At 44.5% G+C, this 12,387-nt stretch overlaps 1 protein-coding gene across 1 annotated transcript in view; it reads right to left on the bottom strand.

The window, feature by feature from the left end:
• Window positions 1-240: 240 nt before the first annotated feature.
• The window catches only part of FSTL1 (follistatin like 1), a 51,274-nt gene continuing 39,127 nt past the window's right edge, over window positions 241-12,387 (bottom strand). Inside the window, exons 6-11 of the mRNA XM_032480048.1 lie at window positions 12,253-12,383; window positions 8,751-8,869; window positions 7,269-7,381; window positions 6,835-6,945; window positions 5,830-5,906; window positions 241-2,961 (exon numbers count right to left, since the gene is read on the bottom strand). Coding sequence (XP_032335939.1) covers window positions 2,917-2,961; window positions 5,830-5,906; window positions 6,835-6,945; window positions 7,269-7,381; window positions 8,751-8,869; window positions 12,253-12,383 — 596 coding nt within the window. The 3' untranslated portion in view covers window positions 241-2,916. The remainder of the gene's footprint in view (window positions 2,962-5,829; window positions 5,907-6,834; window positions 6,946-7,268; window positions 7,382-8,750; window positions 8,870-12,252; window positions 12,384-12,387) is intronic.

Raw genomic sequence — 12,387 nt, forward strand, 5'->3', positions numbered from 1 at the left:
TGCTCCCTGACTTTTCATCATTTCCTACTCCAGACCCACATCAATGATTCTTTTAAATAAACTTGTTCTATCAGTCCTTGAGTAAAACTTCCCGCCCAGCTGCAGCCCCAAGATTTTATTAGGAGAAACTCTTCAGGTCTCGTTTAAGACTCCTGAAACTCAAATCCACTTTTATGAGGTAAATGGTTAATGTTTTCAGAAACTTATTTGGCCTTAACTGGGGGGAAGGAAAAAAATGACTATTATTTTAATTTCTTTATTTATCAATAGTATCCAAAAAAAAAAAAAAAGAATCAGGAGTTACAAAAACAAGTTAAATGCAATATGGAAGCCTACTAAATACAAATACATTTCACAAACACACAGGCAACAGAAACCTGTCCAAATTGCTTCTTGAAATTTGACTATTTAAAAACATTAAGTATAAAGGAAAGACATTCAAACTGGTCCACATGGGCTTATGAGTAGGTAGAGGAGCCCTGCTTTCCAACAGTGATGGAGTTCAGAGTCATGGCATGTGAGTAGGTTTCCATGGACACTGAATCTTAACAGATGCTGTAATATGTTTATAAAGCCATATACACACAGAGAAAGCCCGAGGAAGCTTGCAGTCTAATCCCTGTGCTTTCAGAGAGCTGGAGGAACTGAACCCGATTTAATCCTGTTTATTTGCTCCATGCAAAGCTCCATGCAAGACTCCCAAACTAAGGCTATTTAGCAGCTTCCCATGAATGATCGCCAGATAATGTGATTCTGTGGTGCAGACAGTAGCTTCCCTATTTACAGGAGGAATGCAGATTTGCTCTTGGGAATTCCATGTTGCAGGGTAGGGTTGTCGTGGATGGCAACTACTGACCTAAATTTAACTGGTGAGGAGACACTCTGCCTTCTTGTTCTAAACAGACTGCTACTCCGGACCTCTCTTTCATAGTGCCCAAGGCCTGGCAAAGCTTGATCAAAGCGTGCTGTTGGGAGTTCTCCAAGGCACTTTGACAGGGAGGTGCATTTCAGACCACACAAGTGGGATTCAAAGAGAACTTTTAAGTGGGATGATGTATAAAAGCTCAGAATTGGAAACACAGTGGAATGTTCTCCTTTCAAAGGAGAACAAGGAAACTTGTTTAGAAGGAATTCCATTTTCAGCATAACTTTCTGAGCTGTCTGTGCAGTATAGCTTACATAATTTCCCTCTGGTCATTTGTAATCTGCTTTCTGAAAATGAGATCTTATGTCAAGTTTCTAATTTTGTTATTCCAAATGCATCTTAAACATGGTATTAAGTGGAGTTAAGTATCAGAGGCCAAAATACAGAGGAACAACTGACTTCACCCCAATCACAATTTTAAGATAAAATTTCCATTTTTCCCCTTCTTGAAATGTGAAACCTTCTTTTGTCCTCATCTCTAAAGGGAAAACCATGCTGTTTCCAAGAAGGTTCAAGATGAAAAGCAAAAGTGAAGACAAAGTGGAATGGTCCTTTTTCCCACTCTCTTCCCGGGCAAGCCTTACCCGAGGGCTCTACATCACAGCACAACCTGTGGGGCCATTCAGACTGAGGTCAGATTTGGACATCTTGTTTTTGCCTGCCTGACTCTTCTTGTTATAACAACAAGGTTTCATTTATCCTAAGGAGAAGAAGGAAAATCACAAGAACCTGTATCCTTCTGGACCACTTCTCAGAAACACAGAATTTATAATTTATCAAATCAAAAGTTTAATGCATTCCTACCTGCTCACTGAGGAAGCTGAGGCCCAGAAATAGGAAGAGACAGGGCCAAAGTCAACTCTCCTGGTTAGTGGAAAATCGCTGAGCATACTGATAGGCTGGGATATCTAAGTCTTGCTTAGCTGCACTTGCTTCCATCCTTTGGAATACTGATTTGCATGAATCTATCAGAATAAATGAAAGCAAATTAGCTTTTTGGATCTTAAAAGCTTTGTATGGAGACACTTCTTCTCCTGGCTTCTGTCTGAGGCACTCCCTGCTCCTCTGGCAGACTGCTGACCCACTAGAAGCCAGGGCGCAAACTCTGGGCTGCATCTAGTATGTGACAGGGTAGAAGGAGTCTGGGTTTTAGCAGTCAGTCCCTGCACCAGGAAGAACCCCAAACTCTTCCACCTCTGAAATGGTAGGACAAATGAAAAATAATTACAAAAGCTTAATTTCTAGTCAAGAAAATAAAATATTAAAAAACAACAACAATAATATAATGATAATAATTGAAGAATGAAATCAACTTGCCAAAAAAAGTTTACAGAAAAATAGCACCTTTGGTAAAAAGTATTTTAAAAATTTGGTTAGGTCTCTAAGGGGCTCAAAGTCTGCAAGTATCTGCATCATTTGGGTGTATCCTTCCATAAAGTTCATCAAGTCTGAGGGACACTGGGTAACTAGCAGGATGGCCGTGTATCTAGAGCCAGTGGTGGGAGCCATGAGGAGAAGCACAGATGCTGGAGGTCTGATACACTGATGGCAGCAGGAAGGGCTGGAAGCAGAATGCAGTCTTTTCCACTGAGCTTCCCAAAACCCTCCTGTGAGGATAGCCTGCTGAGGTCTCTCTCACTGCCTGCACTCCCTGCAGCATGTTCATAGCTGTGGTAGACTCAGAAGTGGTTCAGATCTGGGTCCACTTCTCTCCCAACCCTGATGCAGTTTCCTTACTTGTCTCCAGCCCCTGAGCACCCTTTACAGTTTCTCTCAAAGCTCTCCTAGAAATGAAGGCTCTGGCCCTTCCCCTCCTAGCCAGCCACCCCATTTCCTTTATTGCAAAACAAATAGACAAAATAAAACTTGTTGCTATACAAGCAAATACTGGTGATTTGGCGATTGTAGCAGACACTTGCGTATACTGGACTCAGCGCTGAAGTGGAAGAGAAGGTGCCAGGCTCTGCACACCATTCCCAGATGCCTCCTCATTAGATTTCTTTGGTGCTCACTCTCTTGGTCTTTTCAGCTGTTTCCTTTGAGAAGAAAGAGAAAATAATAAGCATTAGGAAATATTTTTAAGAAGTGCTGGCATTTATCTAGTCCTCAGGACTTTATATAGCGTTGACAGATACATGCTTATGCTGAGTTTTAGTTCTGTTTACCTGTCTCCTCGGCGGATGATGAATGACTTGAGGGCAAGGCTCAAGTCTTACCCACAACTTAGTTGTACAGGGGACTGCTGTTAAATTAAGAGCTAACTCTATTTAGATTCCTTTGAAACGATCAGGTCAGACATTATATTCATTTTAAAAATGAAGAAAAAGCTACTAAATGGAAGTGCTACAAAATGTTCTAAGTCCAAGTCCAGAGAAGCATTGAGAGCAATAGGCTCTGAGCTTGAATCATGGCCAAGCTACTTTCTGGGGGATTTTGGCCATATTATGAAGTCTTCTGGGCCTCAACTACAAAATGAGGGTAGTAAAGTACTACCTCATAACTGTGGCACACTTCTCCAAAGAAGACATTCTTACTTACAGCCAAAAAGCACATGACAAGATGCTCAACACCATTAGTCATTAGGGAAATGCAAATCAATACTACAATGAGATGCCGCTTCACTCCCATTAGGATGGCTAAAAAAAGAAAATCATGACAATGACAAATGTTGGTGAGTTTGTGGAGAAACTAGAATACTGCTGGTGAGGATGTAAAATGGTACAGCCACTTTGGAAAACAATCTGGCAGCTCCTCAAAAGATTAAACAGAGTTACCATATGATCCAGCAATTCCACTCCAGGGTATATACCTAAGAGAACTGAAAACATGTCCACCCAGAAATGCATAGAAGAATGTTCACAGCAGTGTTATTCATCACAGCCAAAAGGTGGAAACAACCTAAATACAAATCAATTGATGAATGGATATACAAAATGTGGTGTATCCACACCAGGAAGTGTTATTTAGCCACACAAAGGAATGAAGCACTGATTCACGCTGCAAGGATAAACCTTGAAAACATTATGATAAATGAAAGAAGTCAGACAGAAAATGCCATATATTGTATGATTCCATTTATATGTGTCCAGAATAGGCAAATCTATAGAATTAGAAAGTAGACTAGTGGTTGCCAGGGACTTGGGGAGGAGAGAATGTAAGTGACTTCCAGTGGGTATTGGTTGTCTTTCCGGGATGATGAAAATGCTCTGGAATTAGACAGTGTGGATGGTTGACAATCTTGTGAATATATTAAAACCTATTGGATTGTTTACTTTAAAAGCGTGAGTTTTATAGTACGTGAATTATATTTCAATAAAAAAATTAAATAGGGAATAAAAAAACAACAGCAGTGCCCGACATCTAGCAGACACTGTCGGTGCCCGTCCATAGCCCCTTGTCTTTAACGTTTCAGTACACGGGCATGGCTTCTTACTGCCGGCACCTGCGTCTCTTTGCCTGAGGCTTTCTCTGGCTGGCAGAGCCTGCTCTGCCCACACATGCTGGCAGGCCAGAAATGCCAGGGAATTCATGTTTGCTGGTGGTAGCTCCCAGCCAATGGCTGATGGAAGATTGCGTAGGCACAGCCCAGCTCCTGCCCCCTTGGGAGGATTACTGTTCCCAGAGATCTGCAACAGGACTAAGCTGCACTTGCCCCAGTGGTAAGTGCCTGGATACACACTCTTTATTGCTTCCTTCCCTTGCTGGGCTCACTTCCCAACTCCCCTTCTGGAGTTTCCTGGGACTGCTTCCCAAATAAACTATTTGTACTTGAGTCCTTGCCTTAGAGTCTGCTTCCGAGGAAACTCACACAAAACAGGGACGCTAAAAAAATGTTAGCTATTATAATTCACTCCCCACTGTCTACTCTGATCACTTCTCCACCCTAGATGAAAGGAATTCTTACTAAGTTCTTTTTGCTTTTATGGGTTTGTACTTATCTGGAGACTCAAGGCTACCGAAATACGGAAAAAAGCTAGGAGCTTCTGCTTTTGTTTAAAAAACTGACATGAGGTTTCTACACTATCAGTGACAAAAATGACAAAACGCATGTGAAAACTATCAATAAATATGAGCAATTATTATTAGTATTAATAATTCTTGATTTTCAAGTCAAATATTTCATCTTAATTGTTCTTCTCTGAAGTTTTTCTTTTTTTTTTTTGAGAAGGGGACGGAGGTAGTTAAGTTTACTCATTTATTTACTTTTTTTAGAGGAGGTAAAAACACAGGCCTAGCAGTGCAGCATATCCATGTTTTCTCTCTAGACTCTCAGCAAAATATATCAGTGGATCACTATTCTGCTAAGAACATTTTTCCCAAGAAGGCCTTCCACTTAATGACATAGAACCTGAATAGAATTCTTATCTTCTCAAGTCTCTAGGAAGCAGAACCTCTAGGATCCCAGGCTCTTTAACTTAAATTCTTCCTGCTGTGGTCCAAATCCACTAACTTCATGCTCATTGAGAACCAGTTATACACCAGGCCCTGTGCTAAATGCAAGACAGCAGTGGTGAGCAGGTTACAGAGCCTGCCCTCAAGAAGCTCATAGTCTTTGGGTCTGGGCGCTGGTCATGACATGACACAGGAACACTTCTTTAGACCATGCTCCTTTGCAAACTACTTCCAACTCATTTGTAAATCACCGCCTCGCTAATTCTAACTCATAAGGCAATTTACCAAGCTGTAACCTACGCTGGCTGGGACCTGCTGGCCCCACAATGATTCCATCAGGGAGCTGTCTGTATCATGGTTTGCATGATACAGCTATACAGGTATAACATTCAGAACCTAATGTATGGAACAGAGCAAAGATCTCCTTGGTCTCCTGGGGCATTAGGCAGTGTCTGAGTGGTGGGAGGGCCTGGTGGTGGGAGACCTGAACCAGCATGGAGGCTGCAACTCACCTGGTGCTTTTGTTGCTCCTGGATATATCTGGTCATTTCTTCCTCTGTCTGGGTCTGAGCCCCCTTCTGATTCTTTCCTGCAAGAAGAACCAAGGCTCAGAGCAGTGGTGGCTGAGGAAAGCCAGCCAGGGATCCCACCAATGTCTACCTTTTAGGCTCTCAATTTCATCTCCTGTTTAACTTACATAAGGATAGGTGAATTACCCACATTTCTCTCAATATATCCCAGTGCAATGGACACCTCCAAAGTAACGTGCTTGGGTAGTAAGTGATTGGGCCAGGGCTCAAATCCAGGCCAAGGGGAGAGGAAGGGAGCTGAGGTTCTAGAAAACTCTTCTGAAAGAGCTCTTCGTAAAAGGGTGGAGGTGGTGATGCTGGCTTGTGCACTGCCCTCAACAAACTCCAACAACTCTCCCTGACATCTCTGTCTCCCAATCCACCCTGTCTATCTCAACTTTCTCTCTCTCTCTTTTTTAAAAGAATTAGCCAATATTGTTAATTCAAAGAGGGTCTATGAACATTTCTTCTTTTACTGCTGGGCATGGATGGCAAGGAAGGGTCATTTTGTCTTCCAAACACCTGAGTCTTTGACATACAGGATTTCCCAAGCTGTCATAAGGATTAAGTGGGTTAATATGTAAAGTGCTTAAAAGAGTGCCTGGTACACAGCTCTCACAAAATGAGTGTTCACTTACACTATCATTACTACTATTCTAACCCCGTATCAACATTGATCTTGCCCTGGGTCTTGAACCTCTCTTGCTCCCAAGCCTCTGGAGTGGTTTTTGAAAGTAATGCATCTGGCCTAAGTGTTTTGCCCTCACTGCCCCTCTCCGGGAGCTCTGACACCTCAAGTCTGAGTCTGTCTCTTGCTCCTTCCTCAGTTTCCTTGCTCCCAGCCACTGTACTAGTCTCCACCATCCCCTCCCTGACTCCTCTCCTGGTGATTATCCAAAGGAAGCTCTCTCCCTGCTGTTCCTTCTTCCTGTGCCAGGCACAGCTCACCATCACAGGTCATGGCTGTGCAGACCCAGTTCCCGCAGGCACACACGCAACGGTTACAGTCCACTTCGGTCTCAGCTCCATCGGCATATGTTTCGTCCTCCAGGGCACACTCTGTGGGACCAGAATTAGGGGAACAGTTTAGAGTGAGGGCAGAATAAGACGCCTTGGCTATTATTGTCTGTGCACCTTTCCCCTTTCTGACATGAACTGCCTGTCCCTCAGAGGCACCATATCTGAGCAAATGCCACCACCAACCCAAAGATTTTTGGACCCGAACCTCAGCATGGAGATGATAGGCTGGGGCTCAGTCTAGAATCATGGAAGGGAATTTTCTTAGTAAGCTCTGGAGAGTTCTACCAATCCCCTCTATCTTGGCCCCCTCAAAATGCCCCCCCTCCACTCCCTACAATCCCAATTTCTTAGGGTAGGCATACTCTTCTCTGGAGGGTTGAAGGAGGGGTTGAGGCACTTGAGGAATTCTTGGAAGCTGAGTTTCCAGTCAGCATTCTCATCAGACAGTTCAATGAGAGCATCAACACAGAGTCCTCTGAAACAAAACACCGGAGAAGCGCGTCAGCAAGACCTCAGCTTCACTCCCAAAGAAAGGAATTAAGCATCAGGACTACATACACCTGGGCCTCCATAGGTGGCCAAGAAGGGGACTATTTAAAAAGAAAGCTTCTACACTGATCTCCCATAACCATTATGCAACGTGACTCCTATAAGCATGAAACCTTCAGTTTGTTTTACTGAATGCTGGGTCACTCAAGCTGTTCAAATGCTCTTCCCAAGATGATTAAAGTTTCCTGAATGGTTCTGTCCACTTGGATTGACAAATATTTTACTACCTGCACACCTTCCACTAGCAATTGCCTTTCCCCATGGTGTAAGTGTCATGTCAACCCAATTAGGAAGGTCAAACAGAAGTGGCAGCAGCAGATGATATGAAAAGAATGTGTGATTTTAAAGAATATGGAGTTCAAGCCACCATCACCACTATCACCCTTCTACAAAGAGCTCTTTCAGAAAAGTTTTCCAGAACCCCAGCCCCCTCCTTCTCCCCCGGGCCTGGGTTTGAGCCCTGGCTCAGCCACTTGCTACCCAAATAGCCTTGAGCTAGTTACTCAATCTGCCTGCACCTGTTCCCTCATCTGTGAAATGGGGACAGGGAGCCCTCCTTCAATGGGATGCTATAAGGATCAAATGTTGAACTTGTAAAATATTATTTAATTTCTGGTCATCAAAATAAGAAGGATTTGCAGATATGCTTTAAGGCCATGGGCTATTATTAAGGAAGAATCCTTCTAGAATCTGGGCTTCACAATTTGCACTTCTTTTGAACAAAAGGGGGTTAAGAACCTCAAAAGGTTCTTTTCCTGTTTTTAATTCTTACCAATATACTGGGACCATACCAGAAGCTTCTCAAGGGTTAATTTTTATTAAAATTTACTCTGGAAAAATACCAGAAAAGGAGACGAATGTGCTCACATTCGTAACAATTAGGGTTCTCTACATGAAATAGCATTGATTATCTTAAAAATCAGAACTAAAGCTATTTTAGACCTACAGTTAAGTAGAACACTAAAGAAATTCCTTCAGAAAATTAACCATTAAACATGACCCATAACACTCAGTAACAACTTTGCTCTGATTTGATGATTTATTTTAAAATTACATTCTTCTATTCATTTCAAGTTCTGGCCAAAACCAGTAACTACTTGATCAGATATCAGTGGTGCTCAATATATTAGTTCATAATGTTCACAGAAGAGACCAGGACAGAATTCCTATTTTGCTTTTTACTTCCCATTGATACTGACCCTGGTGGCTCCTTTGCAGGTAGGAAAGGGTTCAAATCCCCTCTCTTATCCATCCTCCTCTCATGGACCACTCCCTGACCCCCTCACTCCACTCACCTAAGCAGCTTGTTGTTCTCCTGGTCTGCATAGGTGGTAATGTTGATGGCGGTTTCATTCTGCTCCACAAATTTCAGAAATTCGCTGGAGTCCAAACGAGAGTCACCATTATCAAAGTTCTAGAAGGGGGAGGAAGAGATCTTTCAGGAATGTTTCATAGAACCCCAGTTCCATCATTCTCCTATTCAGCTTGACCCCCTCTGGTTCATCTTGTTCTAGACACATTCCTATCCAGCCCTGCACTGGCCTCAGAGTTACAGCAACAAAGGCTTGAAGCTCTGGGGCACCCAGAGAAGGCACCTGCACGCCAAGATGAGAGAATGAAAGTACCTGGGCAGAGGCCACTGAAGGCCTTTCAATCCCAGCCCCTGCTCAGGAGGGCAGCCTGAACCTAGGCCTGTGCTGTCCAAGAAGCCTGGGGGCACTGAGAGCTCTCCCTGACACTGTTCTCCAGATATTCTCAAATTTACTCTGCCACACCACGTTTTCAAACCTTAATGATCATGGAACAACAAAGTTGTGAGTCAGACTCTCTGTAACAGAGCTCAGGGTGTGTATTTCTAACAAGCTGCTTGGGAACAATGACACAGGTGCCCCTCTGAGCTCACTTGGGGAATCAAAAGACCATTTCTTGCTGCTTGATTTCCAGCCTCCCTGGCCCATTCTCAGTGCTCACCTCTCACACTGGTACTCCTAGTAGACCTCATCAGTGAGAAATCAAAGGCAAAGACCCCTGCAGGTTATCTGCATCGATAACCTGCCCTCAGAGGTGGTGCAAAGTTCCCCACCCCTGCTCCCTGACTGGTGGGCCCCACTGTAGAGGGTGCTGGCTGTCCTTATGATCCAGATCACATCCCATGAGCACAAGGCAAGGGTATAGTGCACTCAGCATTGTCCCCTCTTGGCAAGATGCTACACCGACACTGTAGCCATCTGGGACCGTTCAGGATGCTCAAGCCCTCAGTCCAGGCAGAGGGTGGCAATTTCAAGGCACTGATCAAATTCCAAGTTGGGTACTGTTGCTCTACTAAATATTTCCAATGGAAATTTTTTTTTCAAACTTCTTGTGTAGTCTGCCTCCTACTGCTGTCCTGGGACATCATTAGCACCCTCAAGTTACTTTCAAGGTGGCTCCCAGATGGTGTAAGGGATTCTGGAGGAAAAGTCTGTCCAGGTTTCCAGGTAGAAGGGAAAGATACAGCTACTGACTCTCCTTCTGTGTGTCACGTGTATTGCATCCTAAGGTTGTAAATCTTTCCATGGTATGTATGACAAGCAGGCATGAAACAACTGCATAGGCCCTGGCTTCATATCTATTTATCACTCTTGTCCTAATTCTTAAGGAAAGGTCTCAGAGGTTCTCTAGTCCTTCTGCTTTCACCCTGGCTCCAGTTTCAGCCCTGGTCACCAGGACTTCAGGGTGTGCATGCAACATGGCCATTAAAGGCTCGCTATCTGGGTCTTCCCCTCTTCATCCTGTTACGCCTTCATCTAAGAAACTGTGACTGAATCACCAGTTGAGATGACAGTCTGATTTTGGTCTTATCCAAATTCTGATTCGATTTATTTTTCAACTAATTCTGATGCAAGGAATGCCAGCTGGGCTGGAGGGCAAGTCACTGGTTCAGAAACCAGTCTCTGTGAGATACAGATCTCTCAGCAACAGGCAGCTGTTTGCCTAGTGGGGAGAAGCCTCCCTTTGAAGATTGCACCACTTGGTTCTTTGATAATCATCAAAAAAGTAGATAGTGAAAACCCTATTTTCTCGGAGGACACGGAGAGAGTGAGCATTGAGTTCGTGGGTCACGAGCAAGCTTTCTTGGTTGGGATGAGAATGCCCTAGAGAAAAGCTACTTTCTCAAAGGGCCCTGCGGTTTTCAGATGGGAGCCTGTTAGAGATGGTCACTGACAGAGGAGGTGGAGATCTGTGGAGGGAGGTGTGGGGCCCTGGTCCTTGGGAATCAAATTAATAGCAGCTGCCAAAGATGCCCAAGGCAGGTACCATCAAGGGGCCACTACAAATGGTTACAAGGTCCCGAGAGGCCTCCTGGAAAGAGTGTCCGTGACCCCATGGCTCCTGTGCCGTAATGACCGTGACAGTCACTGCTCACGACAGACCCTGCAGGTGCTGCTCACCTGGCTTCTGAAAAGTCATTTTCTTTATGTTACTTTCTGCTCCTATCTGACTCTCCTGGCTCAGCAATAATGTGTTTTCTGTAGACAAAGAAACAACTCCTGCCCCCAGGGCTCCCTAATGTGGGAGCCGCTGAGACAGGGGACGGAGTGAGAGGGCCGTGCTTTCTCTTCTCAAACACTTGGAATCCAGAGATTTACTTTCTGCCACAGAGAGAAATGTTTGCCTAAAGATAATAACACAAATAAAGTCCTAAATGACCAAATATCCTATTTCAATCCAACCCAGTATTTCTCTATCTGTAGGGTCCGTAACGTCAGATAGGAAGGAATCCACAGACTAGGCTGGTGTTGACCACATTTGGTGGCCACAGAGCTGCCAAGAATCCCCTCATGTGTGGGGGTTGCTCCTGAGTCTGGGCTGGGTAGGCTCTGGGACACGCCCTGGAGGTATGTGAGGGCATGTACGTCTAGGGATGAGCCCGGAGGGCGTCTTCCCAGAGACGTGTGTGTCTGTGGGTGATGGGGGCTTTGTGTTTATGTGGGAATGTGGGTATCTGAGTGTGTGTGTCTGTGTAGAGGATGTGTCTCTGTGTGGTGTGCGCATCTTTGTATGTGATATGAGTGCGTGTCCATGTTTCCGTGTGTGGTATGTTTATTTCTGAGTGTGATGTACATGTGTGCACCTGTGTTCTTGCCAATCACCTGGAAGAGGGCCCTTAGTTGCTTTTTCCAGCAACTGTCTCAAGCTCTCTGACAGAACTCCATGTCATGGTAGTCCTACTCATTGTGAAATACAATTTCCTCCCTCCTTTTCCTTTTTGAAAGCAGCATTTCTCCTGCCCACAGTTGGAACGATCTGTCTCTTCAACTAAACATGATGGGAACAGCAATATCATGGTTCATGTAGAACCCTGCACCCATGAAGTATCAGTCCATTGACTCTCCTCAGATGAAGAGGAACTCTGCAGGACATGGATGGTCAAGTTAATGACTTAGAGAAGAGTCAAACTGGATGAGGCAGAAGGTGGTGTGTACCAGCAGCCAGCTCTACAAGCTCTGTCATCCTGGGGAGGGGATAGAGCCTCGCCGTATTTTTCATATACAGGCTTTCTAAGACCTCTGTGGTTTTAACTGCCCAAAGGGAGCAGCCCATGTGTGTCAGAGCCCAAGGCCTGACTCCTGGACTCCCACTGATCAAGCTGGTCAGGAGGCAGCTGTCACAGTTTCATGGAATAATCTGTGAGCAAACACTCAGGAACTCTATGCAGGTTTCTGTTTCCTCATGGTCTGGGAAGATGTGATCAGGCAATGGGAAAGGAAGTCTCTCTGCCCCTGGGGATGAACTTTGACCCCAACTCTGGATTACCTTAAAGTACTTGTCTAGGATCTCACTGTAGTTGCTGCCTTTAGAGAACCAGCCATCTGGAATGATCTCCGCTTCCAGCCACTGGATGATGCGACGCCGGAGTTCATCGCGGTTGGACTGATAGCAAACGACTGC

This window comes from Camelus ferus, chromosome 1 (genome assembly GCF_009834535.1).
Source record: "Camelus ferus isolate YT-003-E chromosome 1, BCGSAC_Cfer_1.0, whole genome shotgun sequence".
Classification (NCBI taxonomy): Eukaryota; Metazoa; Chordata; class Mammalia; order Artiodactyla; family Camelidae; genus Camelus; species Camelus ferus.